At 48.8% G+C, this 26,570-nt stretch overlaps 5 protein-coding genes across 5 annotated transcripts; 2 read left to right on the forward strand and 3 right to left on the reverse strand.

Annotated features, from left to right (window-relative positions):
- Positions 1–195: 195 nt before the first annotated feature.
- Positions 196–1,327, reverse strand: BDV38DRAFT_273313 (uncharacterized protein; the record flags this gene model as incomplete). Its single annotated transcript, XM_032057654.1, has 2 exons — positions 196–512; positions 580–1,327. The coding sequence occupies 2 exons, from the start codon at positions 1,325–1,327 to the stop codon at positions 196–198; spliced, it is 1,065 nt and encodes a 354-aa protein (XP_031910829.1).
- A 4,274-nt stretch (positions 1,328–5,601) lies between these two features.
- On the reverse strand, positions 5,602–6,736 carry BDV38DRAFT_254154 (uncharacterized protein). The gene has a single exon (XM_032055300.1). It carries the CDS (start codon positions 6,432–6,434, stop codon positions 5,760–5,762), a length of 675 nt encoding a protein of 224 aa, XP_031910830.1. The 5' UTR covers positions 6,435–6,736; the 3' UTR covers positions 5,602–5,759.
- Positions 6,737–9,101: 2,365 nt separating this feature from the next.
- Positions 9,102–10,544, forward strand: BDV38DRAFT_154722 (SGNH hydrolase-type esterase domain-containing protein). Its single transcript, XM_032051691.1, has one exon. The coding sequence runs from the start codon at positions 9,605–9,607 to the stop codon at positions 10,379–10,381; it is 777 nt and encodes a 258-aa protein (XP_031910831.1). The 5' UTR covers positions 9,102–9,604; the 3' UTR covers positions 10,382–10,544.
- A 2,347-nt stretch (positions 10,545–12,891) lies between these two features.
- BDV38DRAFT_285543 (uncharacterized protein) lies at positions 12,892–13,172 on the forward strand (the record flags this gene model as incomplete). The annotated part of the gene is made up of 2 exons (XM_032060510.1): positions 12,892–12,970; positions 13,024–13,172. The coding sequence occupies 2 exons, from the start codon at positions 12,892–12,894 to the stop codon at positions 13,170–13,172; spliced, it is 228 nt and encodes a 75-aa protein (XP_031910832.1).
- Positions 13,173–20,914: 7,742 nt separating this feature from the next.
- On the reverse strand, positions 20,915–23,462 carry BDV38DRAFT_295201 (Zn(II)2Cys6 transcription factor; the record flags this gene model as incomplete). Its single annotated transcript, XM_032062664.1, has 3 exons — positions 20,915–22,962; positions 23,046–23,246; positions 23,315–23,462. The coding sequence occupies 3 exons, from the start codon at positions 23,460–23,462 to the stop codon at positions 21,245–21,247; spliced, it is 2,067 nt and encodes a 688-aa protein (XP_031910833.1). The 3' UTR covers positions 20,915–21,244.
- Between the last annotated feature and the right edge of the window lie 3,108 nt (positions 23,463–26,570).

A 26,570-nucleotide genomic window follows, 5' to 3' on the forward strand; every position in this document is an offset into this window, starting at 1 on the left:
GTATGTGCGGCTGGGCTTGGGTGAGAGAGATATCTGTTTTGATATTTGTGGGTCATGGTAAAAGTGCTCGCATCGTAGTATATCCTCCGTACTACTACGATCTGTCTATGTACACATACTGTCTCGTTTCACGATCGTCACACGCTGTAGGGGAATCATAAGAGAATGAAAGGAGCCAACGAAATCATAACTGCACTACATCACCCGCTCCGGCGCAAAGGAAAACGGACTGCGCGGGAGATCGGGCGATCGCGGACTCAGCGCCTTGGCGAAGAGGTCCTCGCCCGAGTCGGCGCTGGACGTCCGCGCGATCGTGCTCATCGACGCGAACCCGTTGTTGTTCTCGTCGCGGTTCTGCTGCGCTTGGATTGACTCCGGCGGGTAATGCGCCACCGTCCGGACGGGTTCCGGCGCATCGGACTGCGGCGTCGGCTGCTGGATGCTATGGAACGAGGTGAAGGACGACACGGCGACGTCGGGGGTCATAGGGGAGAGTAGATGGTGGGAGGCCGCTGTCGTTGCTGGCTGTGTTAGTAGAAGTGTCCCCCTGTGTGGAAACGGGTAGGGTAGGGAGCTCACCATCTGACTTGGGAGACAAATCGCGCTGGCCCGTCTGTAACCGCAGGCCCTTGAGCTTTTCTCCCAATTTGCCTCCGGTGCCGGGTGAGACGGGCGTGGTCGGCCCCATGGGGTAGCGCGGGTCCGGATTACTCTGGATGGAATTCCTCTGTGACTCTGCATGCGATCCGACTCCGAAATTCGTCTCGATCCATTCCTTCTCCTGCAGCGCCATGTGTAGGGCAATCCCCTCTACGTTGGTGAGGCATTCCTCCCGTATCTCCTTGTCCAGCGACTGCAACCGTTTCTTCGCCCAGATCGTGTGCAGGACGCCCTTCTTGCCGGCGGACCGTCCGTCCGCGCCCAATTCCGGCGGGAAGATGGCCGGCAGGGGGTTCAGCTGCAGGGAGTGCTTGTTGGCAGCCGACTCCGTGGTCGGGGGTTCATACGATAAGGTGACGACGGGAGGGATGGTCACATGCGGTGGAAGGAGGAAGTATACGCGACGGGTGTGGTCGTTGGCTCGTTCGTCGGCGGGCAACACGGCCTGCTTACCCTCCCAGGAGACATGCCAGGCACCGCCAGCGGAGGATCGGGTCAAGTCATCATCCTCCCATTCAATCATCAAGATCTTCGTTCCCTCATTGGCCTTTCCGGCTTCGAATTCAAACCGAGCTAACGCGGTGATAGACAAACTACCCGTCGATACGCGGGGCGTCTCGAGGGCGGCAAACTCACTGTCGGGGGTGAAAGGCGGCGCTTGAGACATGGCGGGAGAGGAGGAGAGATACCACAAGGGAGGACAGGTGAAAGAAAAAAAAAAAAAAAAAGCAAAAAGCAAAAAGAAGGGAAGTAGTTTCCGAATCAGGAATAACACGAACTCGATTGCAGGATAGAGGCTCAGACTGGCTAACAGCCGGGCTGCGAAGATGGACGATACATCGGAAGAGGAGGAGGAGGTGGTGGTGGTTTGGGAGAAACGATCAATGGGCGGGAAACACTGGTGGATCACGGGATGAACGTCGGTTTTTAGCGCCACAAGTACTTTTTCCCTTGCAGTGGAAAACGGTCTGATTGTTGGTGCTATTATTCGTCCTTCCATCCAGAGAGGAATGGAGGAGAAAACCTCGTCTTGGTTTGAGGGGCTGACGATCGTGGGTTCTAATTATAGGTTTATAGTCTCTTGGCACGGCGGCAGGTCGACATCATTGTTTGTTTGTTACCCGTCGATCTACTACGCGCATCCTGCATATCTGCTTTTTATATCCCGAGTCTCCCGAGTATCCTGAGGATACTGAGGATCCCGGTGTACAATCTTTGGTATACTTACTCACCATGGCCAATCCTGTTCTAGACATGCAACAGAAGACAAATCACCTCCAAGTAGAAACATGTAACGTAGGGTTACCATCTATTCGTCTCATGTCAGCCAATGTCCGCATCATAGATCGATCACGAGACGATGAACGCACCACATCAACTTCCGCCCGGATCCGCCCAGGTCATCAACTCCCACGACTTGAAATGAGCCTCTGGAAAACAGGAGAGTGGAACCTCATCCCTGAATATCCACTTTTTTGCAAGATTCTGCCAGAAACCCCGTTCGATCGAATCCGTCACGGTAAAACTCACTCATCTACAGGTACGATACCGTATCGTACAACGGACGAGAATCTCCATTCACGATGATCAAACACGGAGAGACGAGGTGAGCGGCAATCAGTGGTGATAATGCAACCGAAGCCCCGGGCCAAGAATGTGATGCGATTAAGAGTCAACCCCGTCCTGCAGGGGAAGTGCTTAATTTGGCATTAGCCGGGGCCATCCACGCCATATCAGTCTGGGAATCTGATGAGAAAAGAACAATGGCACAATCTCATTGGTATGCCCATCAGGGCTCGAGAAGAGGGGGAAAGAATTCATCTGCAATGGATGTGGGAGTTGATGCACCACTTATCACAAGTGCTGGCTTGGTATAGCCGCCGGGCGCTGACTGATATCAAGTTGAAGCACTCGATGAAGATGGTGGAACCGGGAGATCTCCACCAAGGGGCTATTTGGCGTCAACATGAGCTATTCATAGAATTAGCATGCTGACTTCGGCCTTGGGGAAGGGAAAAGGACAGGCAGGAGAACCGACCATTGCCTGGTTTCTGCAATCGTTACCCGGCACTAGTCAAGGAGGGGTCTGGCTATGGGCTGCCAGGACATTTTTGATGGTATTGACTTTGGTAGACTGGGAGCAAGGTTTGAAGCTTGCACAAGACTCAATCACCCCCGTTGGCCTTATGATTCCATACGAACGGGCTACACGCATTCCAACAATCGCATCTTAATCCTCATGGCCCATCCGCACAGGATTCATTCATTGTATATAGCAACCACCAAAACCGTATCCAAATATAGAGAGACTGGATCTGGGGCGTTGCCAAAAATATCCACCCTTGTCTACACCCACCACTAAGACCCCCGGTCCTCCAGAAAAAGAATTGCCCAAAATAACTTCCTTAGTCTGTGATGAAAATAGAAAGACTGCAGGGAATACATGCCCTAGTGCTGTAGGCATGTCCAGGACGTGTGCCTACCCCTCCCCCTCCTTCCTACGCATAGCCTTCCCCTCCTCCCCTCTGTCTCCATCCTTGACATTGGTCGGTCACTGTCTACTCGACCTTCATCACAGTAGAGGGGCATTCACATCTCGGTATTGGCTGACCAGGATGCAGTGACTCCCCGGTCGAAATTCATCACAACGATCGGGCTAAACAGTAGCGCCGGATTGGTTGCTTATTCTAGTGGGTAGAATCCTTCCAAAGGACGGTCGACGCGCGACGATCCCTGTTGACTGGTTTCCATGGTTGATATCACGGCGGCAATGCAGGGTTAATTGTGTGATGATGCCTTTCATTGGATGGCGTTAACCGACAAGAATGAGGAAGTGCGATGTTCTCATACATTCTATTGGTCGATGTACTCCTAAAGGATCCAGCAAACGGGATCGAAATCGAAAAAGACAAAAAAGCAAAGAAAAGGAAAGAAAAGAAAGCCGTGGGCAAAAAAAAAAAAAAAAAAACACTCCTCAGGTAAAAAAAAAAAAAAAAAAAAAAAAAGACAAAAATAGGAGCGTAACGCCGACGGTTCCCACTCATCACTTTTCCCACGTCATCCGTCGTCCCCACACATTCTCCTGCCCCGCTGCCAATCATCAGCCGTTGCGCTGCGGACCGTCTGAGGGGAACGACTCCATTTCCATCCTGATTCAGTCTAGCGCCGGCGCTTAACTGCAGGTATCCATGTCTTTGGGTGTCGCCATGATTGGCTCTGATCTGACCTTTTTTTTGGGAGACCTGATGAAGCGCCAGTACTCTACCATTTCCTTTGCCTTCTCCCTCCCTCAATGGTTGGAATTGACGGATTGCTGGATGGAGGTGAGAATGATGGGCAAAAGTCAAAATTGAATGTCGTGTAGCCCCTCCGTCTTTGTTTCTTTCGAATTGGTAATCCCCTGAGTTGGGACTCCATTCCGATTGGCACCGTTGAAAGTGAACGTATGGGTGGTCATGCAGATTACCTGCGGCATGATTGCGGCGTAGGTGTCTACAGTGTAATCGGATGAAACACCTTCTCTGAGAAGTTCTTCTTCCATTGACCAGGATCCTGAAGCCACCGTCTTTTAGCCACCCGCCGTAGAATGTAGCCCCCTTACCCGTGCATTCTGCAGCGAACATGAAACGTCGAGCGCGTCTTCTCTACCAATCAGGACGGGTAGAGGACCAGAGAAGATCACGCTTGGCTTCGCGGTCGTCGATTGTGGAGAGACCCCAAAGGTCGAATAGGCTGCCGAGTTGCAGGGGCGAAACACAATCAGCCACCAGAGATTGCCTGAGATTAAGCCAACCGGCGGTTAGTTCCAGCTTCGCAGCAAGCAAAGTTTACGGGGGGGGAGTGATAGAGTAAAGCATCATCCTGCATCCTTCCACCACGGCTGGGTAGGGCTGGCGCCGTATCGTGTAAATTACATTCCGGTAATATTACACCAGCGGTATTCCACCAATACCCCATCAATCGACACAGAACAACTTTCAAACTACTGATAGAACCAACTTCCCCTCCAACCTTCTTTACTGGCTAGCCGGTTTTCATCACACTTGAATTGGTGTGTCGCTAGTCCTCGGTGGGTCTGAGTTGTACTAACTCTCCACGCTGCCGGATATCCTTGATCGAGGAGGCCATGGTTTGCATAGAGTTGGGCAACAACACGGAGAAATTCGTCCATTGAGCCGGGGTGGTAGGGTAGGAATACGCTAGAATGCATGTCACCACGTCTGTTTCGTTGATATCCCTTCCTATTTTTCCTGATAGCGGCTTCTCAACACCCCTCAGCCTCAGCCGCATGCTCGTCCGGGAGGGAAGCCCAATCGCCGCCGTTACCAGATCCTCGGGTCTCGTTGGCGTTCTTTGCTCGACCCTGCCCAAGGATCTCGCCGTCGGGCTGGCTGCGGTAAAGCTAAACCTGTGGGAATAGGCCATTGATTACCTGTGTTAGGTTAACACGTGTGAGCATCACAGACGAGAATAAAGACCGAGCGGGGCATCTGGTAAAACTATACGGCATCATATTGGATCCAGTCTGGCGGGTCGACACACCAACTCCAATATACCGGTGTCGGGAGGCCATCTTGAGCTCGGGCCTTCAAATTCAATTCACTGGCACAAGGCATCGGGTCAAAGCGGGATTCGCCCTATGGTAAACCGTCATGCGAACATGGCTGCTGCTTGTAAACATTAGTATGAGTATCTTCCTCTGGTCAAACATAATTCAAAAAGAGATTAGGATAGTTTCAACAGAAATCCATAGTTGCTTAGCAGGCCAAGGCAAAACACAATCTACACAGTTTGTAAACATGTAACGATAGAATTTAGTCAATAGCATATCATTTACATTCCTGTAAGGGCAATTAAGGAAAGTAAGGGAAACCTTCTGATGAAGGAGAAAAGCATTGACAGCCACCAGGGCATTACGTTAATTTTCTAGGAACATAGTAGAGAAGGACCCCGCATTGGAAAGAATTCAAGGAAAATCAAATTAACCATGGCCTATCCTAAGTAAAAGCATCTTCCTAAACACCAGAACGCCGAAAGCCTGCGCTAGTGCACCTGACCGTTTCCAAAATAAACTTTCATGATACCAGGCATTAAAGTTGCTAAGGCTCATTAGAGTCCTCGCGCTTTCTCCGCTTCCCCTTAGGCGGATCCTCGAGCTGTGTTCGTTTGAAGGTGATGGTATGAGTGATGACATGCCGCACGCTGAATCTGCCGCTGGGAACCGCGCTGTGCGGGCCTTCCCAGTAGCGCATTCTCCAGTCCGACGGAGACGCAGAGTACGGTGAATAGAGGGTGCTTGCGCTTCTGGGAGCCTCCGCAATCGGTGAATACCTGGGAGGGGGCGGGATACGTAAAGCTCGCAGGCTCCTCGGGTCTCTTCTGACTGGAGGTGCTGTGTACGGGGTTGGTGGTGGCAGCGAAGCCGCAGCTGATCTGGACGAATCACCATTGAAGCTGAACGTGCCACTGACTGCACTGGTTGGGCGTGAGGCAGGCTGGGATGTTGGAGAGTTTGATGCGGTAGAGTGGCCTTCCCTCAGGGTGTGGATCTTGGAAAAGTCAGGCTCCCCAGTGATGGGGGATAAGATAGGTTGAAACTTCTTGAGAAACTCTGTGTAGGCCGCGGGAGGAGTGATGGGTGTCGAGAGTGGTTCATCCCCTCTTCCATTACCAGCTGAAAGGCTGGAAGACCCTGAGTCCTCTTGAAGCTCAGATGGAAAGACCATAGTCCGGGGGGTTTGCAATGGATGGAGAGTTGGTTTGATAGAAGGCATCTTGGACGCAAAAGATCGACTGTTCAAAAAGAATACCAAGAGATCCAGACGAGTGAATGAATGAGAAAAGAAAGACGAGTCAAATCAAGTAACGGATGACACTGTAGACCACGCGCCTGACCTTTACACGTGCGTGGAAGTAGAGAATATAGTAGGAGTCATGCAATAATAGATAGAGCAGACCATATAAGTCAGACCACAGGGCGAGAGAGTTAGGCCGTTGGATCAGATGCTCTCAAAGAGAAGATATTAAGGGAAACCTCTTTCTTGACCTCTCGCTGGTCCTCAGTAGAAGAAAGAGAAGAAAGTCAGGACGCGGAGTGAGATTTATGTTATAAAGTTGAGTTGCAAGACAGGCGGGCGCTGCAATACGGGTAATAACGTTCACAACGGTATCGATACAATACCGATGGCGGTAATCTTTCAGCGTAAGGGTCAGTGTCACGCTTTAGCCCGCAAAGGGGTTAGTGTATCGCCCTCCCTCCGAAGTGCGCGGCTGCAGTCAAGCAACAACAAGAGCAAGAGCAGCTGAGCACCTCACGAATCAGAGCATAGATTTACCAGATTGTAGGATTGGTGGCAATTCCTGGCCGGAATCTAGCAGTGCCGCAGCAAAGGTGCAGAGACAGCGACCGTTGCGGCCGAAACAAAGGGCTTGATCTTCACGAACTTCAGTGAGCTGGGCAACCAGAAGAGGGGAACGATGATCGGTGATGTTTGATCCTGAAAGTCGTCTTCTACCTTCATCTGTCGTTCTCATTATACCTTGGCAGACTGGGGATTGCGCTTTCTGCTTCTCAGTCCAACATCTGAATACGCAGCAGCCAACAAACACAAACTACAAGAATCCTCCGGCGCCTTTTCTGCATCAAATCCCACATTCATCACGAATCGCCACATGGGAACTACCTTATCACCCCGGGCGACAGTTTAATTATGCTTCCTCAAATCGTCAATCTTGGGTGTAATTGTCCCTTTTGGTTCGCTCAACGTTAACGCGGGCCACGACACTAGGGGGCTAGCGGCGGCTCGCCCTCGAACCGCAACCCTGACGAAGTCATCGCTCAAGTGGACTCCATCGTGCTTTACCTTTACTTCGTTGCATCCCTAGTCAATCTGTTAAACCCTTGATACACCGTTTATGTTAGCTTTGTTGCCGGAAGGAGTGGGCTGGCGGTTACGACCCGTTTAGCGCTTCCATGACTTTTCGATGTCACACACAAGGCTGCCCCGGACTATGTTGGAGCTTGTGCCCATCATACACTAACACGAGACATCTCCCAAGCGCTGAAACTACAGGAATTCTCCACTGATCTAACGGGCGTGGAATTTAGTATCTAGCTCGGCGTCTTGCTACCCTGTCATACCAACTCTTGCAGAATGATTTAGATTCGGCGATACGTGCTTGTAGATCTAAACGTCGTGATCATATCCACCCATCTGCCCTACTCAACTACGGCGGTTGGATGATTAGATCTGACGCCGTGAATACCAAAACCGCGAATTTATCCATGGGTTGACAGGTAATTACCTTCATATGCAAGCTGACCAACCTTACACGGACAGTATCTGTGCTGTCATCGCTGCTGGTACTAGTGCACTCTTCCTGCACTTGTTATTCGGCACGTTGACATCTTCTAGTCATCCGGCAGACGTCTTCCCTGTCGCTCCTGCGTGAAACAAGAGGGGAAGACTGGTAGTATGTTGGCTAAACCAGGTCATGTAGTCCAATAGGTGGGGCCATACGCTGTTGGACACTACTCCAAAGCCAATCTAGACAGTAGTACATGCCATAGTTCTTCAAGAAGGGAGTTGTGAACTGCTCGCGACCTATACCTCCAATCAACGATGCTCTATATCGGTCGTTGACTTCTCTTGGCCTTTCACGTTGCTTCCAGCATCTCCATTGGTTGCTGCTGTATGCCACAATGAGCCGTTCTACTGTATTACCTGGCACCAACCCATGTGAAATCTCTCTAACACTGATATGCAGCCAAGCAGTGGTAAGGAATTCCCCTCCTTCCCCGGCCTGCCTTTCCCTCCATTCAATTTTTCTTTGTTTGGTTCTTTTCCACTGGTGACATTCTTTTCCCGTCCGTGTGACTATATCCAATGATCCTTCGCCCGCTTTATTCTCTCCCGCGTATTCGTGGAATACAACCATTCCCTGAGTTAATTGCAGTGGGCAATCCTCAACAGGCTTGCTATTGTGAATGTGCACGGCTATGAATGATGCTACAGGTCTCAGTTAATTAGGTGACCCGGGAATATTGGCAGTGTATGTCATGTAGTGAAGTGATAAGTAGACTATAATACCAGCTCTTTTCCTCAAGGTCTCGCATCCCCTCCCAACCCTTCTTCTTAACCTTCTTAACCTACACGAGAGCCCAACTCATGGTAAAAGATATGTGCCTATCTGCCCAGTCACCGTACCTCAAATGGTATGCAAGGTCATTTTAAGGCTGCGGTGGACCCTGCTGTTCATTCATAACGATGCTTCCAAGTAGGAGGGAGCAGTACAGGGGTCATCTGAAGCACAGGAAACGTGTTAAATCATCTATCTCTCAGGAGGAGGGAAGAGTCAGGAAGAGAGGTATCCCTCTTAAGGTACTGTTTGTGTGGCGTTGACTCCAAGAAACAGATTTTCCGCCTCAGGTCCAAATCAGCTTCTTCCACCGACAATGCCACCAATTATTACCCCAGAATAGTGTCTAAACCTTGGCCGAACATCGGAATTAAACTATCTGAACGTGCATCGGCATTCCTCAGAGCAAAATGCGGGGAAGGTGTATAACCCCAACTTCTTCAAGAATACGGAGACTTTCCCCGTTTGGAAAGCTCAGGCCCCTTGACTGGTGGAAAAATGCTTGTTTCAATATCAGATCGCGGAGCTTGACCGGAACAAAAGAACACGAGCCGGTCGAGCGGAACTAATATCTTCTTCGAAACGCAGAATCAGGACTGCCTATGCTGCATAAGGCATTAGGGCTTTTCACTAGGATCAAATTGCAGGATTATGGGTGATCTATATAACTATCTCCCGGAGCTGATCTTGCAAAGTGAAGTCACTCTGCCTGCGACCAACAACCAATTCCTATAGCTACACATTACTTGCTGATCACCTCAAACCTCTCTGATTCCCCGTGTTCCCGCGTTTGTATCCCGTCATCATGAAATTCACACCATCTTCGGCGGCCTTGATGCTCGGCGCCATTGGAGCTGCCACTGCTCAAACTGTCTACTTCTGTGGTGACAGCACCATGGCCGCGAAAGGTGCCAACGATGGCGACACCGACGGTTGGGGTACCTACATCGGCGATCTCTTGACGGTGCCCGCCGTGAATAAGGCTATTGGCGGCCGCTCAGCCCGGTCTTACACGAATGAAGGTCGATTCCAAGCCGTTGCGGACTTGGTTGTGGACGGAGACATTGTTGTCATCGAGTTTGGACACAACGACGGCGGCTCCCCCGAATCCAACGACAATGGCCGCTCTGACTGCCCGGGAGCCGGTACTGAAACGTGCATCTCTGATGCAACGGGCGAGACCGTTTACACCTTTGTCTTCTACGTCATCCAAGCAGCCAAGCTCATGCTAAGTAAAGGGGCCACTGTCATCCTCAGCTCTCAGACACCCAACAACCAGTGGGAGGGTGGCTCTTATGGAGGCTCGCCTGGCCGGTTCGTGGGCTACCAGAAGGTGGCCGCGGATGCCCTTGCCTCCGCCGATGTCACTTTCGTCGACCACTTCCAGGCAGTCAGCAACATGTACCTGCAGCTCGGCTCCGATGCTGTCAACGCCCTATATCCCAATGACCACACCCACACGAGCCCCGAGGGCGCCAAGCTTAGCGCCCAGGCCTTTGCGCAGGCTATTTATCAGGCAATGAACGGCACGACTTCCTTGAAGGGGCACATCGCGGAGCCTGTGACCATTGTGTACGAGTAGTCTATATATGGAACATATGGAAAATTCTGCGTCGGCATAGGGCATGTCAAGAGCTGATGTCCAATCAGATCTATGAAGTGCTTGCTAGGAAGCCCCGGGTCTCCCGTTGTCAAGACTCACCCCAAGGCCAACACCAATTATTGGACGTGTTAGCATTTGTCCATATTTACCAAATAAAAACCGTTGGACGTTTTCACTACTCTCGAATAGGCCATTTAACTTAATTAACGTTGCAGAATTAATGCTGAGCGGTGCCACAGACTGCCACCAGAGCCCATAGTGGCTCCAACGTGAACAATGATGGTTCAAAACCGCCGTGGTTTGTTTAGATTACTGTACAACCTTTGAGATTGAATTTCCAATGAACCGCAGCTGTTGCTATTTCAGTATACCGTGAAGATGAGTCCCGACACACAATATCACCCCTGGCCTCCAACCTCGTGATCCGCTTATCTCCTCCAGTGGTTCCGTTCCTCAGCGCATAAAGCAGAGTAGTCCAGGTCTGCATAGTCTGCCCGGATAGGTCTCGACTTGTCCATACTGGCAGCATCTTCTGGTGGAAACAGCCCTCGGGCATGATCCACGACCGTAATGGTCGTCCTGTTCTAGCGGGACAGCTTTGTGGGAGCTCAGGAAGTGCTCAGGCCAAAGACACCTGACCAGGCATAGTCGTGATTGTCTCAGCGTAGTGCCTCTCTAAATGTCGCATTCGACGAAGCGAAACTCAGGATATATTCGGTAAATAGACATCCAAGAGGACAGATGACTTGCTGGAACTAGATTCACAGGGGCAGCCGAGTTATTTTCAGTGTACACCATCCCATTATGTCTCAGAGTGGGAGTCTACCTATGTCAGAGGGCCTCGACAAAAGCATACACAGAGTTATCAAGTACCTCTGTACCTATGTTCAAAACACACCATTCAGCGCACCTTGTTAATCCTGACTCCTGGATTGCAAAAGCCTTTTCATGTACCTGCAAGGAGCAGATCCCCTCATGACGATTACCCCCATCACTGCCGTCTATTGTACACTGGGTCTTCAACACCAGATATCAGAATTTCACTATCTTACCATTTATCATACGCGTTAACTCGTTACAGAAGGAATATCCAAACACAAACAACCTCACAAAGCATATCATCAAACACGTCGACTATGACGACCTAGGGAGATCCATATCATCAAACACGTCGACTATGACGACCTAGGGAGATCAAAGGCAGAGTCCAAAAGGGGTAGGCATTCAATTCGGGAGCTGGAAAGAGGACTCGGTAAGTATAACGCCAGATATCCCAGAAATATCCCTTGACTCTGTGATAGCAGTCAGTTTAATGAGACAAAGCGGCTGGAAGCTCAGACAGCGCATCATGCACGTATGAGCAGCTACCAACTAAGACATTGAGGAATGATCCTCGTTGCTGGGCAGTAAAATAAGTGGATATACCTTTGCCTGCAAATAGAGCACCCAATCAACATGCGTGGTTCATATCCCTAGCCACGAATCGAATGCGAGCCGTGCGAGAATAGTGCCTGCCATCACCCCAATGGCCCCAGGAGCTCCATGTATGTGACAGCGACATAGAAAGTGGGACCATCCCCTGTCAACAAACAAGCCAAATGCTTGGGTCGAGTCTATCGTTTGGGTCACAGCTGTTGTGGTTCTGGATCTGAAATTCCTTGGTCCTGTGGTGTCTCTGACTTCCACCTCTCGGAGCAAAGGGCATTTAATACGCTTCAAAAGAAGTTCTAAAGACTTGAGTCCCTGCGATACCATACCCCAGATTTCCAGTTTTGTATTATGACGGATTTTATGACACATTCCAGTCCCCTTAGGTTCTCTCAAGTCCACTTCGCGTCTGCATTCTTCCATGAACTCAGTACCGAGTTAGACAGCTCGAAATAGAGGTCATGGAGCAGTTGTCTATCATCTGAAAGATAATTACAACCACGACGCGGTGTCCAAAGCCACCTGTTCGAATGGCAGTTTTAGCCGGTACGTTTCCTAAGTCGTATGTTACGGAGCAGAACCACTGGCCAACAGAACCAGAAGTATTCTTGCGTGATGCAAGCCATCTAAAAGGTCCATCATATGATTGAAGCGGCATCGAAACCTGTGCCCTAAACCAATTTCAACTTGCTTTGTGTCCTGGTAAAGGGAAGGGAATGACTTCCATTCTGCAAGAATACTAACGCAGACCCTAGCAAACCGATTCTAGGTATACGTCCCGTTTCCAGCCACTATTCGCACTAATCGTGGCTAATTTAATGGCATAGGTTCAGAGACATGCACTTCGGCATAACAGGCCATATAAAAAGTCCGTTGCGTAGGGAAAAGGGTGCGTATCTGGATTATGTCAGTTGTCCGGCGAAGTAGGTGGACTCTATGCCTGGTCAACTAGAGCTTGGTTCGTCGTGCGGATTCCGGAGCATCGACGTGAGATCCAACGAGTTGAGTCTGACACAAACCTCGATGTACACTATAGGTACATCCGAGAGAAGACAGATAGAATGCCAGAGCTTGGGATCGAAAGTGCGGATAGTCAATGGCTAATCCGCCTTCTCGAGACGGTTATCATGATCGTGCTGGGTACGTTCAAACCGGGATCCGCCCCGTTTCTTACTACTGTGCAATCACCATAGCTATCAGTGTAAGCACTGATTTAATATCCCGTCGAGTTACGTGGGACATCAGCATTCATATCAAATACGGGATAAGACTATTCATTGTTCCCGGACGGACTATCCTTATGGACCAGCTCATATCCAGACTATCTCAGTCCGGTTCTTAGATTCGGGGCTGGCTGGTTCATATAGCTAATTCGCAGTATATTACAACATACTGGTACTCGAAAGCTTCCAGAACGGCTCTCTTCGTGAGGTGGACACCGTGATCGGCAGTACGCAATTCAGCCAAGGATTTTATTGGAAATTCAAAACTTCAAATCCTGACAAGCCTAAGGACAAATTCTCTCTGGAATGTAAGTTGACCCCTCTAAGTCGACACCACTATTTCAATAGACCGGCTGCACAGCGGGAACATTACGCCATGGCCTAAAGGCCCTATGCGCTTGGTTCTGTGAATAAAGGTTTACATACATGGACTAACTGTGTTTAGCATAATACATACCACATAATGATCTGTAAGTATATCTCCAGCTTTGGAAAAACACGTGGACAACACGCGCAGCCACAATGTAAACCCATCACGTCCATTTCTTAGTTTCCTGTCTACAACCACCACCTCTACCTACACCTGGTAAGTTGATTCCATTTGCGCGATATACCAGCATCTCCAGCCTCATCAGTCGTGCCGTTCAACCGTGCGAGAGCTGAGCAAGCAGCCGTCTGCCTGTGACCATCTCCACCAAGTAGAGCAGCGCTCCAGGCATGTGCAGAGGCGCTAGAGTCACGGCCTTGGTCTTAGCTCCATGGCATAAAGCCCTCCCCGAGTATTCGATAGGTTGAAAACTAGGAATGGTCCGTGCTAATGGGTTTCACATTAAGCTAAGCGCCATCAAAAAGAAAACACATGTAAGTCGATCTCCCAGGAGATAAACAGACCGGCTGCACAGCAAAAACATTACGCCATGGCCTAAAGGCCCTATGCGTTTGGTTCTGTGAATAAAATGGAAAGATATGGACTGACGGGGTTTAGCCTAATAGAGACTATCTGCCATGTAAGTTGATCCCCGTTTCATAGCCAGTACGATTTCAATGAACCGGCTGCACAGAAGGACCTTTGCGCCGTGGCCTAAAGGCCCTCCACGTCTAGTTTTGTGATTACATGGACTAACTGTGTTTACCCTAAGACATAAAAAATAACAAATCATGATATGTAAGTATATCTACAGCTTTGGTGCCACGTGGAGTTTACCAGGGTTTTTCGTCTTGGGCTCTGTAAGTATATTGAATATACATGGACTGACTTGTTCTAGCCTAATAACTACTATCTGGGGGAAAGCAGAGCTCCTTGCTTATAAGGGTAAGTTGTATCAATATCCATCTGTGTACACTATTTTGTAACAGTTGGTTAGCAATGGTATCCTCGGTATCCTAACAATCACGGCAACGATGCTACCGTCTTGTTTTGGCCAACCGCCTTGTTTATCATGGATATTCGACCCTCCAAGCGGATTTAACCTGGATTGATAGCAGGGTGTTATCCTATGCTTGGTACCCGATCTTGGTACCGTATGATGTCGTCGTTCATCCTGCAGTGATGCTCCTCGCCTTTTGCGCAATGCCGGGTTCAGTCGGGGTCAATCTTCCGTTCGAGACATCCTTGAGATAGACTATCAAGCGTGATATCACTCGGCCAAAAGACCTTAGGCATTTGGTCATGCCTCCAACCGATCAATCCGGCCAACATAGACCATCTATACAAAGGCAAAGCACTAGCAGGACAGAATATTCACTATGGGACCAGCCAGTATTAAGCTCTCCAATTCATAGGCGGCCATGATGCTGGCGACCCACGGCCGTCACAATAAATGACCGAGAAACTTTGCAAGCGCACTTGAAAGTTGAAGACGTTGTGTCAAGATTGCTTAAGCGTAAATATCAGGCGAGGTAGAAGCGGACACAACTGCGTTGAAGACACGCTCGAAACTAGAAAAGTGTTGCTTTGATGCCATTGATCGAATTTTGAAAAACATGGATGCAGAGGATGTCATGCAAGGTCCACAAACAGAGAGAGAAATGCGACTAAACTACTACAGTTGTATTCTTACCGGGTTTCTTGAACCGTTAAAGTTGCACACATATACCCATACAGCCTCGGACATAAGGAGGAAAATGAACCTCGAAGACTTCTGGGAAATTACGAGACTTTTCCGGACCCCAAAAAAGGTCAATGCCTAGCTTGTTGACAATCCGACATCTTGGCCCAGATACAGTTGCAGCACACCCCAAGAGACCCGAGGCATTCCATTCTTCCTGACGTTTAAGTTCTCCGAATGGGTTTAGATCCTTCCTCCGTGTCTAAGCAACGATTAGCTTAGGGGTGAGAGTGTGTCGATTTGACTATTCGGTCAAAGATCATAATCTTTGACCGAGAGAATCGCTTAGTCAATCTGGTAGAGAAAGAGGAATCTCTACTACAACAGGACCTTTTCTGTTGCCATCAGATGGAACACCGATGACCGTGGAGCACACCTGGATGCTGACAAATTCCAAGCTATATATCCTGTGTGTGTTCCGAGAAACCGAATGGTTGGTCAAGAATGTTTCTGATAACACCAAGCCGCGGCTTGTAACTTTTATGAGCGTGGGCTGGAATATACGGGTGACGATAGGTGCATCTCCTATTCCAGTTTGGAGTTGACTGGTGCGGGTCGAATTATGGGTTTCTTTAGCGCGGCCTGCGTGCAGCACCTACGTTTGGGCCAAGAGGATTTCGAATTATCGACAAACACGGTCTTTCTGCACTAAAAGACATGGCGAATCCAGGGGCAACAGGATCGCTGATAAAGCCATTCGAGCTGAAGGTCTGCTTGCCGCTGAAGCGAGCAGCATGGGCGGTAGCCTTCTGTCCACTGACGATACGCCTCAGGACACTGAGATGGTTGGGACTAGTGTTCACAGTCGCTATTGTGGAGGCCAAACTATTCTCAACTACTACCTAGGCTTATTGGTATATCCATATAATTGGGACTGCGTTGAATTCTAACTCGACGGCGATATGGATCGATCCCGGCGCCAATTCGGAAACATACAAACCATGTATGGAATTGTTGCAGATTGACGAAAGGGCGTGAAGGGAACGTACTAGTGGATGTACTAATGAGGAATATAGAGGTCCGTACGTATCACTTGGGCAGCAATTAGGAGAGGTATGCCTTCCTATCGTTCAACCATGTTTCGCCAGGGATAGACAGCAACAGCACCGACCACTTGCTACCACTAACTGGTTGGCTGCGAGGAAAGAGGGATGTGGTTGGCAAACCTTTTCTTTTCCAAACACACAGGCCCAATTTGGTAGCGGCGAATGTACAAGACATAATCAACTGCGCCATTTACCGAATAGCAATGCCAGTAATGCGATCTAATTTTGGTGTGAACGCTCAGGGGACCATTGCTATCAAAGATGAAGACACTAAAGAACGCGAACCTAACACATGGATACCCTTATAGCTAATACGAATAAATTATCCAATTCTCAGGCTGGCTGAACAGTTTCGTTATCGCCCTGCTTTTGCTCTATGGCCAAATTGAAGAACTTACAGTCAGGTATTGCAGAGCCACGAATAACCAAACTGAACACTGTCAATCCTCGGTCTCTTGACACTATGAGAGAGGTTTACAGACTTAACAAGAAAGACTATGGGGCAGACCCCCGAGCTCTTGGATGCTAGGATTATGTTCAAGATTCTTCACTCAGGGGCTACTAAACAATTCCATGAACCTGGTTACAAGCATGAAGACAGGGGTGAGTTCACTTAACGGTGGCAGGAAGTCATCTTTATTCAGAACCGCCGGCATAGAGAAATAGTGGATCCTCTGCTAGATATCGATCCATCACAGCCTGAGAAACCTGTCCTCCCAAGTCACAGAGATGCGATAATCCCACGAGTTATGGGTGCATCGGCGAAGCATTCCGTCAGACCATTCAATCGGGGCAAGCCCATGGCCAAAGTCAATATTTATCACGACATAACAGCACAGTGTCCAGAAGGCACATTTTCCTGTCATGTTCTCGGACTTTCGTTCGACGTCTACAGGCGCAAAGTAGCCCAGGAAGTACAAAACCCTTTGGATTCAAACACGATTACCAGAGGAAGACCGAAGTAGATTCCATTATAAACAAATTTGCCGCGAGGTTGTGAATTACATCTCCTGCGTTGATTGTTAAGCTCGTGGATCCCCATAGCTTTACCGTTTACATCCAGGAATATTACCGCAGTAGTTCTCCCGGCAGTGAGAACAGGACCCTCACACGATCTATATGTATGTTGTTTGACCACGATACTATAATTATATTATCGTATCTAGACATACCACAGATTGAGTACCCAAAGACTAACGAGAACCTGGGATATCTTAATTGTGCGATTGTGCTGAAGAAGCCGGTGATTAGCACCATAGACTCACTCGTTTCGCTAAACCTTCTATATCCTGCGTGCTTGCTCGGCTTGGTTATCCTCGGACTGATGATTTGGTGGCGACTACCTGGGCCAGGAGAACTATCTTTCGATGACAAAAGTACTCGAGGAATTCGATATGTATTACCACCACCAGAAGAGTACAGAGGGCAGATCACATTTCATATGGCTCAGAAACATGTACCATGGAGGCGAACAAGATTTAGTACGTATAGATCTAGCGTACTTCCTATGGTATGTTGCTCTTCGAATAAAGTAGGACTGATTGTCCTCCTATCCCTATTACGCCAAACTTTGCTACACTCTACGTCCTTCTAGCACATCGATAGTTCCAGTGTTTCCAGCTCAGAATATGTTGGACGAATGTGGGAATGTCCCTAGCCAGCAGATAATTCACATCTGAGGTCTATGGGGAATCAAATTCCAAATTGTGTCATGAACCAATATCTATTGGCAGGACAGAATTCGCCAACCACTGCCCTTGTCATAGAATAATCGATGAACATAGTCCTGGGTAGATCTATGACAGTTGTTGAAATCGCCGGCCACCGCGTGAATGATACTATATTGGCAATGAGACTGGCCAGACCAGGAGGGTGTGCATCATAGGAAGAAATACTGTTGTGAGCACCACTCCGGTCTACACTCATGAGCACAGGTGTGCAACGATTCAGCTGCACCGCGACTCACGAAGCTGTTCATGCCGCTGCCCGGCCCGCGCTGGTCGAGGTCGCTTACCTTATGGCTCATGGCTCTCGCACCGAGTATTGACGCCGTCGATGCAACGGAGGTTCTCCGCGGCCAGCTCAGGGTTTACATGGGCAGGCTTGCCCTAAAACCCAAGTTGCTACAAGATGTTTTCGTCACGAGATCACATACCAAAATGAGTCCATGGGTGCTTTGGTTCCAGCCAGTAGCAAGGCTTATAGGACTGGGAGTTACAAAAAGGAGCCATGAGCAGGAAAGTCACTTCTCCACGTGCTAGCTGCTTACTACCTGGTTAAAAACCGATTAGAACCAGGACGGCGAAGTAATTCTTTACTACGGAGAGTTGTTCTGCCGTGTTGAAGATTGTGATAAAGCGAACGTATGACTCTTCTTCCCAAGTACTTAGAAATCATGTTACTGTTTAAATACTTTGTGCTAACTGATTATTAACTGCTTTAGAAACAATTCACTGCGACGAACAACCTCGGAACACACCTAGAAAAACATGAGAGTCTGAATGTCGTGAACAGTGGTGATGGCGGCAGAGTAGGTCAAAAGGCAATTGATACGGCCGTGGGTAAGTAGTTCCTAAGCACTTGGTAAGCAGTTACAATGAAAAAAGGAGATGTTTAACTGGTTATAAACTGTTTGCCAACTGTTTGGATTAATAGCTTGGTACAAGAGTTAAGATATGGCTGACAAGTCGTTTGTACTATGGAAACCCATTCCTGTCTCACCATTCTCATCAACGCTATCATCCTTCGACAGATCGCATTTCTACAGAGACCTGACTATGGAGGGTATTCTGCAAGTAACTGGCTGATTGTAAACACCGTGCTACAAGGCGGCATAGTGGCAAAGATGCAACGAAGAAAGCAGTGTTGGAAAGGCTCGCTAGGTAGGTCAGAGAGTACTCTCAGCAACGGGAGTGAATACTCGAGTATAGTATCGGACAGAGAAGAGGCATACACGAACAGATACAACTGCGAGTATGGCTTTGTCTCTACTTACGGTCAAGCAACGAGAACGAAAACAAGTCGAATACAGCACGGTGCACCTTTGATAGCAGACTTAGGATGGTAAAAGACTAGAATGCCCACGTCATGGCTCAGGCCGTGCGTATCCGACAGTCTTTTTCCGAATGGAGCAATATGGCCTGCTGGGCAGACTGGGGATACCAAAGGTCGCCACAACTGATTCAATGCAGGGGAATAAGGCTAAGGTCATACTCTACTATTGGGTCGTTTCAGCCGCCGACCATCTCTCTGGTTTGGGATTTCCTATCGACGACCACAGTTAGGCAGTTCATTCCACGAAATCTTTCCCGGCCATCCTTCAAATTCAGACTCCTCAAAAAGACCTCCTAATGCGATGTATAGCTAGATACAAGCCACATCTATCAAGAATATGATCGGTGGTCCAACCACAGGAGTAAAGAACGTTGCAAATATATGGCATTATGTTAGATCGCCTGCCGTATGAAGGGAGATTCACATCCGTTTTCACTGAGTCTCGTATCGATCTCGATAATACGGAGCAGTGGCTAGGTTTCGATCCCTCAGGCAATAAAGATACTGAACTAGCTATAGTCAAATTATTATTGCAGGGAATTCTACGTCAGGAATAGGAGCTTGCAGATACGGGAATGGAGACAACATAGAGTTGCTTCTCTTTCACTCAGCACTACCTCCACCTCCACCTTTGATACTTGCGGCTGCCCATTTATGTATCCTATACGCACGGGCAAGCAATCATGGATTCCATCGTTGGAAGTGTTCGGCCCACCGAACTGTTTTCTTCAAAGAATGGATTAATGATAAACGCGGCCATTGGGCGGTACTTCGATGCTGGGGTGATAGTGAGCGTGTCTAATCTTCCCAAAAGGCTGACCAACGCTATGCTATCCAATTAGATAGCGCAGACTGGTTCCTTAGGTCTGCTGGGTAATTTAAGAATCGAGGAGGGCCTTCAGTCATATCAGTAGGGCCTACCAGCATATGCGTTGTTGACAGAAATCAGCAAACGGTCAGGCAAATGGCCAAAGTTCCTAACGCTGGAATCTAGTCATTCTCCATAGTTGTACATACTTTGGGGCCAGGAGGAAGCCAAGCCTCCAAGTTGGTAAGATAATCATATCTAAGATTAGGGCTGAAGAACAGGCCTTCTAATAGCGGTTTATAGTCACGTTAAAGACAGCTGACCAACCCCAATCCAACAGCGAGCCTATATACAATCAACGAGGACGAAAAAGTCCCCTAGTCACCTTATCCATGAAGTCAATTGTTGTAGATCAGATCAATACTTTCTGGGACAAGAGGCGAGGTAAAATCTTCTTCGTCCGGGACTGGTGAGTTCTCCATACACTTGGCTTAATACATACTTTAGATGAAGCCAACAAATGCTTCTCAAGACCGTGTATACTCTTAAGATGGAACACGATTCAATCGACGAGGGTATAGGGTGCTCCATGGCACATCAAGTAGAAATCCGAACGTATCCAGTGATGATAGTCCATTTGAATCAATTCAAATCACAATACATAGATAGACAAAATGCCAACTTCACATAGTATGGGTTTTAATATATAGGTCGAGTCCCAAGAAAAAGCTCATTCACTCCAAAACGCCGAAACACCATTTGGGGGGGGTATGACTGTCCGCGCCTCTGCAACTATCGCCACAAATCCAATGCCTCCTCGTAGCCTTTCGTGTCATGATTTCCCTGGCCAGCAGTGAAACAGAGCCAATAATATATAAAGAATGGAAACACAGATCCAAGAGCCGACACCAAGCTGACACAGTCTAGGATATATATGGACGTTGTCGGAAAGCAAAACATGGCGGAGCAGTAAGCTCGAGAATGATGAGGTCCAGCCATCACTCAACCGGCGCGAGCATTTGCCTTCATTGATATATCCCCTTGGCGCAGATTATGACTCTCGAGATCTCCGAGTTGGTCGTATATTCAAGCCCGCTTGAATGGGTCCCTTCAAGGGACATGTAAACGTCATGAGATGCAATCCCATGGAGAGCGAGGGGGTATCTAAATGGTTTTTAAATCAGAAGGTAGTTCCACCCATTTTGCTGCAAAACTTCGCGCCAATGAATCTGCGGTCTCTTGATCTCTTTCAATGCCCAGTCGGCACCGATTTGTTCGGGGGACTCCGGTGCCTCAAGCTTGATGGGCTGGCTCGAGCTCGGTGGAGAAGCTTCCACCGGGGTCTCTTCCACCTGGCAGAAAGTGTCGATAGGATCATCGGTCGCGCGCCACACTTCCTGCAATACACGGTACATACGTCCAAAGCTTCCGAGATCGGCATGGTGCCCCAGGGCAGCACACCGATCGGCCAGGATGGCTCTGAAGTGGCTATTGGGTTGCGAGAAAGCCCCGGTTACCAGGAGTGGCCATACTAGCGAGCGATCGTATCCATTCTGGCCGGCCGGAATATACTGCAGGGTGTTCGCAACTGCTTGGACTAAGTTTATATTACTCGGTTGGCTTCGGTCAAATCCAGGAACCAGGCTGCAGAGGTAGATTCTCGCTGCGATTCGGAAGACGGCGGTCATGTTCTTGGTCAAAATATCGGGGCGCAGCGCTCCGGTCGTGGTATAGGGGCTCTCAAGCGTCTGGTCCGCGGGTTCGGTAAATTCTAATTGTCTTCCTAGGGCCGAAACATGGGAGCAAACCGCCATTGCATCCACTCGTCCTTCCTTCTTCAGCGCATCAAGGCACGCGATCTCGGAGATCAAGTACATCACACGGTCGTCGCAACCCATCAATTCCCGCAATCCCAAAGACGTGCCACTGAGGTGCTTGGAGCGGTAAGTGTGAGCGAACTCGGGCGTTCTGCCATGCATAGCGGAGCCAAGAATATCAATCCACGATGTCAGTGTCATACTAAATGGAGGGAGCATGTATGGGTTGCCACATGGGGGGATTGTAGTTGAAAGACCGAGCCGGCTCACCAAGTTCGAAGCCGCTTGGAAGTGATCGTACCAGGGGATGTCGGGCAGGTAGTCGTCCGCAGGACCCACAGAGCAATGGAAGAAGATCATGGCTAATGTCGCATCAAGGATCTCCTCGTGCTTGGTGTCCTCACCCAGCGCGAGGCACAATTGGGAAACAGCTTCGAAGCGGTGTCGCATTATGTCGTGATCGATCTGTTCCCCAACTAACCCTTCCGTTGTTTTGAGATGGATCGCAGCCACACTGAGGCAGCAGTGAAGATAGGTTTTGTTGGTCTCCAAAGCCTGCAGGATGGCTTGTGCTCGTAGGTGCCCGCGCTGGTGTGCCTCTAATACGGGAAAAATAATGCGCAAGACGTTGTTGATGAAGTGGTCGAGCAGGGGGCGGTCGTGGTCGCTCACAGGGATATTCGACTGCAAGATGGCGTAGGTCTGCTGGATGCTCTGGTCACAAAGCGCCGGATCGATGCCAGGGAGTGTTGGTGCCTGTGGGAAGTACTCGTCGGGGAACCACTCTTCTTGGGGGAATGTCGGTAGCGGTGCATTCAGCTGGGGCGGCGCAAAGGTGCTTATCGTTGAGCTCATGGAGTCATGTCGTAGCGGCACATCATTGACAAATGTCTGTCTTTCTGTCTTGACGTCAATCTCGAATCCTGGGTAGGGCTCGTATATCGGTTGGGTCATGGCTGGTGTTGGCAGATGGGATGCGAAGATGTCCTGTTGTTCTGCAAAGACCGGACGGTTAAATTCAATTTCAGGAGTCGTTGGCGATGTCACAGCTAAACTGCGGCTGCGGCCCGATTGATCTACTGTTTATGGTCATGGAGGGTCAGCAGGCGAGGTGGAAGACCAGACGGTTGCCGGGGGAAGGCGGGTGGCTTCAACCCACCAGTAAGGCTACCATTGCGTTCATTCATCTTCGTCTGCTTAATCTTGTTCTTGATACGCTCCTTCTGTACTCGCCTATGCTCTGGGTTACCCCACCAAGCAGGGCGCTTGTACTCGCATTTCACACAAAGGTTAATGCAGGCACCACAGGATGGATGTTGCTCATCGCACTTCTTTCGGCGGAGGCGGCAGGTAAAACAGCCTACAGAGACCGCACACTTTCCATTAAAACCTAGACACTAGTTGATTGGTCTTCAGCTTTGGACCTACCAGAACGAGATCTCTTGTGCGACTTGTTGTTTGTCTTGCCCGTAGTCCCTGTGGAAGGGCCTTCACTGGACGAGGACGGAGCGGAGTCTATGGCGGCTTTGTTCGCCAGTGTAATCGACGTGGTCTTCTTCCTCGACGTCAACGGCATTTTGGCAAGTGACTCGAAGGATGATCTGGCGAGATCGTCCGTGCACTCCAATATAAATTGCGATACGACTGCGGAAGTGACCGGTTTTCAGTCGCCTGGGGAGCGATTGCGGGTATATGTATGGATATCGTGGGGCAATCGCAAAGCTGAACCAGCAGCCTTTGCTATCTAATTAAGTATAAGAAGAAAAGGAAAGGTGCGGTTGCAAAGGATGCGGCGACAGATAACTAGCGTGCGGGACAGTGATTCGGAAAAAGCCATGATGGCGGGATAGACGAAGCTTTAAAACCAAGGTTCGCAACTGACAGGCACGCCATGATGTTTCTATTTTGGACATCAGATCGTCGGATGCAAGTGAGCAGCAGCATCGGAGAGAGGGGGAAACGCGGCGGTGGGATGTAGCGTCAAAGATAGCGGATTGGGGGGATGATCGCAGGACGGAGCCCTGGCGGCTGCCACTAGCAGGGGTCTCAAGAGCATGCACGAGCAAGGAACCAGACTAATTTTGGATAATTTTGGAATTTTTACCTTTCTCATTAGCGCCCATGCAGGTCGTCATGCAGTACTATTGGTGACCTTCTGCTCACCAATATTGGCGGCTGGGAAATTGATTGGGTTTGGATCTATCGCAATGTATCTGCCCGAAGTATCCCAGAAATTAAGTGGTATTCGTCCTACAATAGAAATTTTCTTTTTCTTTTTTTTTAGTTTCTGGATTTCATTTTCAGACCCAAGGTACCGTGCAACATCCCCAGAATTATACGACCAATGAACAGGGGGGCATAACCGGAGAATTAGGACGACCTCGCTTACCCGATTCGATATACCTGATTCTTGAGCCTGGTCTGCTATTGTTTTCGCTTACCCGCAATTACCACCGAATCTAACAGGCTATAGATGAGGACGGTATGATTTAATGGAAAGAGAACCCGCCGTTCATGGCCTGATAGTGTAAATCACAAAGAAACCACCAATAATAGTGGACCCCAATAGCGATCAATTTAGCTAGAGTTACCACAAATTCCCCAATTGGGCAGGTGTTCTACGGACTACTAGGAGTCGAACCCCACTTGATCCGAATTCATACATATTTGACCATAATAACGGCTACACGAAGCGAGTCTCTCATTTTTCCATAGGTGGTTGATGGCACGGGTGTAACCCGACCTGGACAGACACAGAGGACTAGACTATCCCAAACACAGTATTTGGCGAAAGTAACACCAAATGTAGAAAAACGCCATTCATCAAACCTAGCACCAATCCAGTGTCCATGAGACGACGGCGGTGGTACTCGGAGACTCCCACGGAAGCTTTGCGGGGTTGTTGAGGGCTCTCCCAGCCAAATGCCGCATGGAGTCTAGTTGATATTGATAGATACAGCATTAGTGCAGAACGCTAATATAGTGGGGTGAGCCAAGCTTCCCTTTTCCCGCCATGATTCGAGGACCGGCTAATACTGTCCATGCAGAACGGGAAATCCGCAGCCAACCGTCAGTGAGTGGGGAACCACTAAGTGCCCCGTGCGACCCGACTGACTTTTGGCCAAGACGTGTGATTAGATCTTAATTTGCATCATTTAGCCGCCCATCGTTCCCGACAATCCTCCATAATTCCTCCCGCTGAAGCGCTTTTACTATTAATATCTTTCCCATTTGAATGCCATAATTAGCTCCCTTCGGCGCCAATTAATTCCAATTCCTCCCTATCCCGTGCATTGGCCGCTAACCTGGCGTTCCCATGATCCTTTTCCCCCTCATTCAGCAGGATCTGACAGCCACCGGATTTTCTCCACTCGGGATGATTCGACAGGGAAGCTCACATTAGCCTTTAGTTGTTCTGCACCTTCGATCCTCCAGTCACACTGTCACGCCGGCAACAAATACAAGAGGAATCTTCGGACACAAATGACTCATGTACCGATAGGGACGATATTCAATGGTTTCCATTAAGAGTCATCTGTTGTTATCTCTCGCCTCATGGCATTTGACCTTTTTTTTATTATTATTATTATTTATTATAATTTATTTTTTTCAGTAAATGACAAGATATCGCCTATCGGATCTTCAACATGACCCGAGTGAGCAAGCTAGTTAGATGCGGACAGGGTGCTGACAAGGCTGGAAGTCGTCACAACGCTTCTGCCAGACCTTATCACATTCCTGCAGCTGCACGCTAGCAATTAGCGTTCATTGAGTAGCCGTAATTAAACGGTTCACCAATCACATCTGGCAAATGTGAGGTCAATCTGCAGATACCCTGGCCAAGAAGCACAAGGAGAAACTGTGATATGGATGTGCATAGTGACATGCCACAACAGCGGTCGAGTCACTTTGGTGGCTATTTCGAGGTCTAAATGTGTCAAGACACAATGTGCAATAGTTTGTCTATTCGTCTTTTTTTCGTTCTTTCTTTCTTTTTCTTTTTTTTTTTTTTTTTTTTTTTTTTTTTTTTTTTTTTTTTTTTTTTTTTTTTTTTTTTTTTTTTTTTTTTTCTTTTTTGGTCTCCCTCTCATTGTCCGTTTTCAGTCTGTAACTAAATCCTGGAAGACGGCCGAGTGAACCTATGCAGCCATCACTGGGTAGTGCACAGAACAACTACAATTGTATGTATGATTGTAGCTCGGTAGCACATGTGTTATGCTGTACTCAATTCCACTCTGAACACAGAAAGAAGCCATTGCCGAATTGGTGGGCGCACACGGCATCTGTCTACCGTCTGTAGTGTACACCTGCGAGACAGCATATGATTGACCCTAATCACTTGCCGTGGATTTGTCTGTGACAAATTATGAGTCTATTTATTAATAGAAATTATCAGTTCTCCGAGAATGGCGATTTAGTGTTCGTCCATCGGTTCTCCCATGCGGGGTCGATCAATAACGCACTGCACCTTAACGCCGTTCTCCAGGCCCCCTGAGATCTAAACGCAGGTATTTTTATCTTGATCGGGTGCAGGTACAGCGCAATCAGAATGGGGCATTTCAATTCCAACCGTTGGATCCCACAGCGCTTGTTTGACGACCGGTTCCTGTCTATCATGTCACATCCTATCCCGGCGTATCGACCAGCGTGATCCAGGAAACAGATCCATGTTCCTGGATGAGAA

This window comes from Aspergillus pseudotamarii (genome assembly GCF_009193445.1).
Source record: "Aspergillus pseudotamarii strain CBS 117625 unplaced genomic scaffold BDV38scaffold_50, whole genome shotgun sequence".
Lineage (NCBI taxonomy): Eukaryota > Fungi > Ascomycota > Eurotiomycetes > Eurotiales > Aspergillaceae > Aspergillus > Aspergillus pseudotamarii.

What these genes read in the sequence shown, in the direction of transcription:
- BDV38DRAFT_254154 (XM_032055300.1), bottom strand. Translation starts at nt 6,434, where the DNA reads ATGCCTTCTATCAAACCAACTCTCCATCCATTGCAAACCCCCCGGACT.
- BDV38DRAFT_154722 (XM_032051691.1), top strand. Translation starts at nt 9,605, where the DNA reads ATGAAATTCACACCATCTTCGGCGGCCTTGATGCTCGGCGCCATTGGA.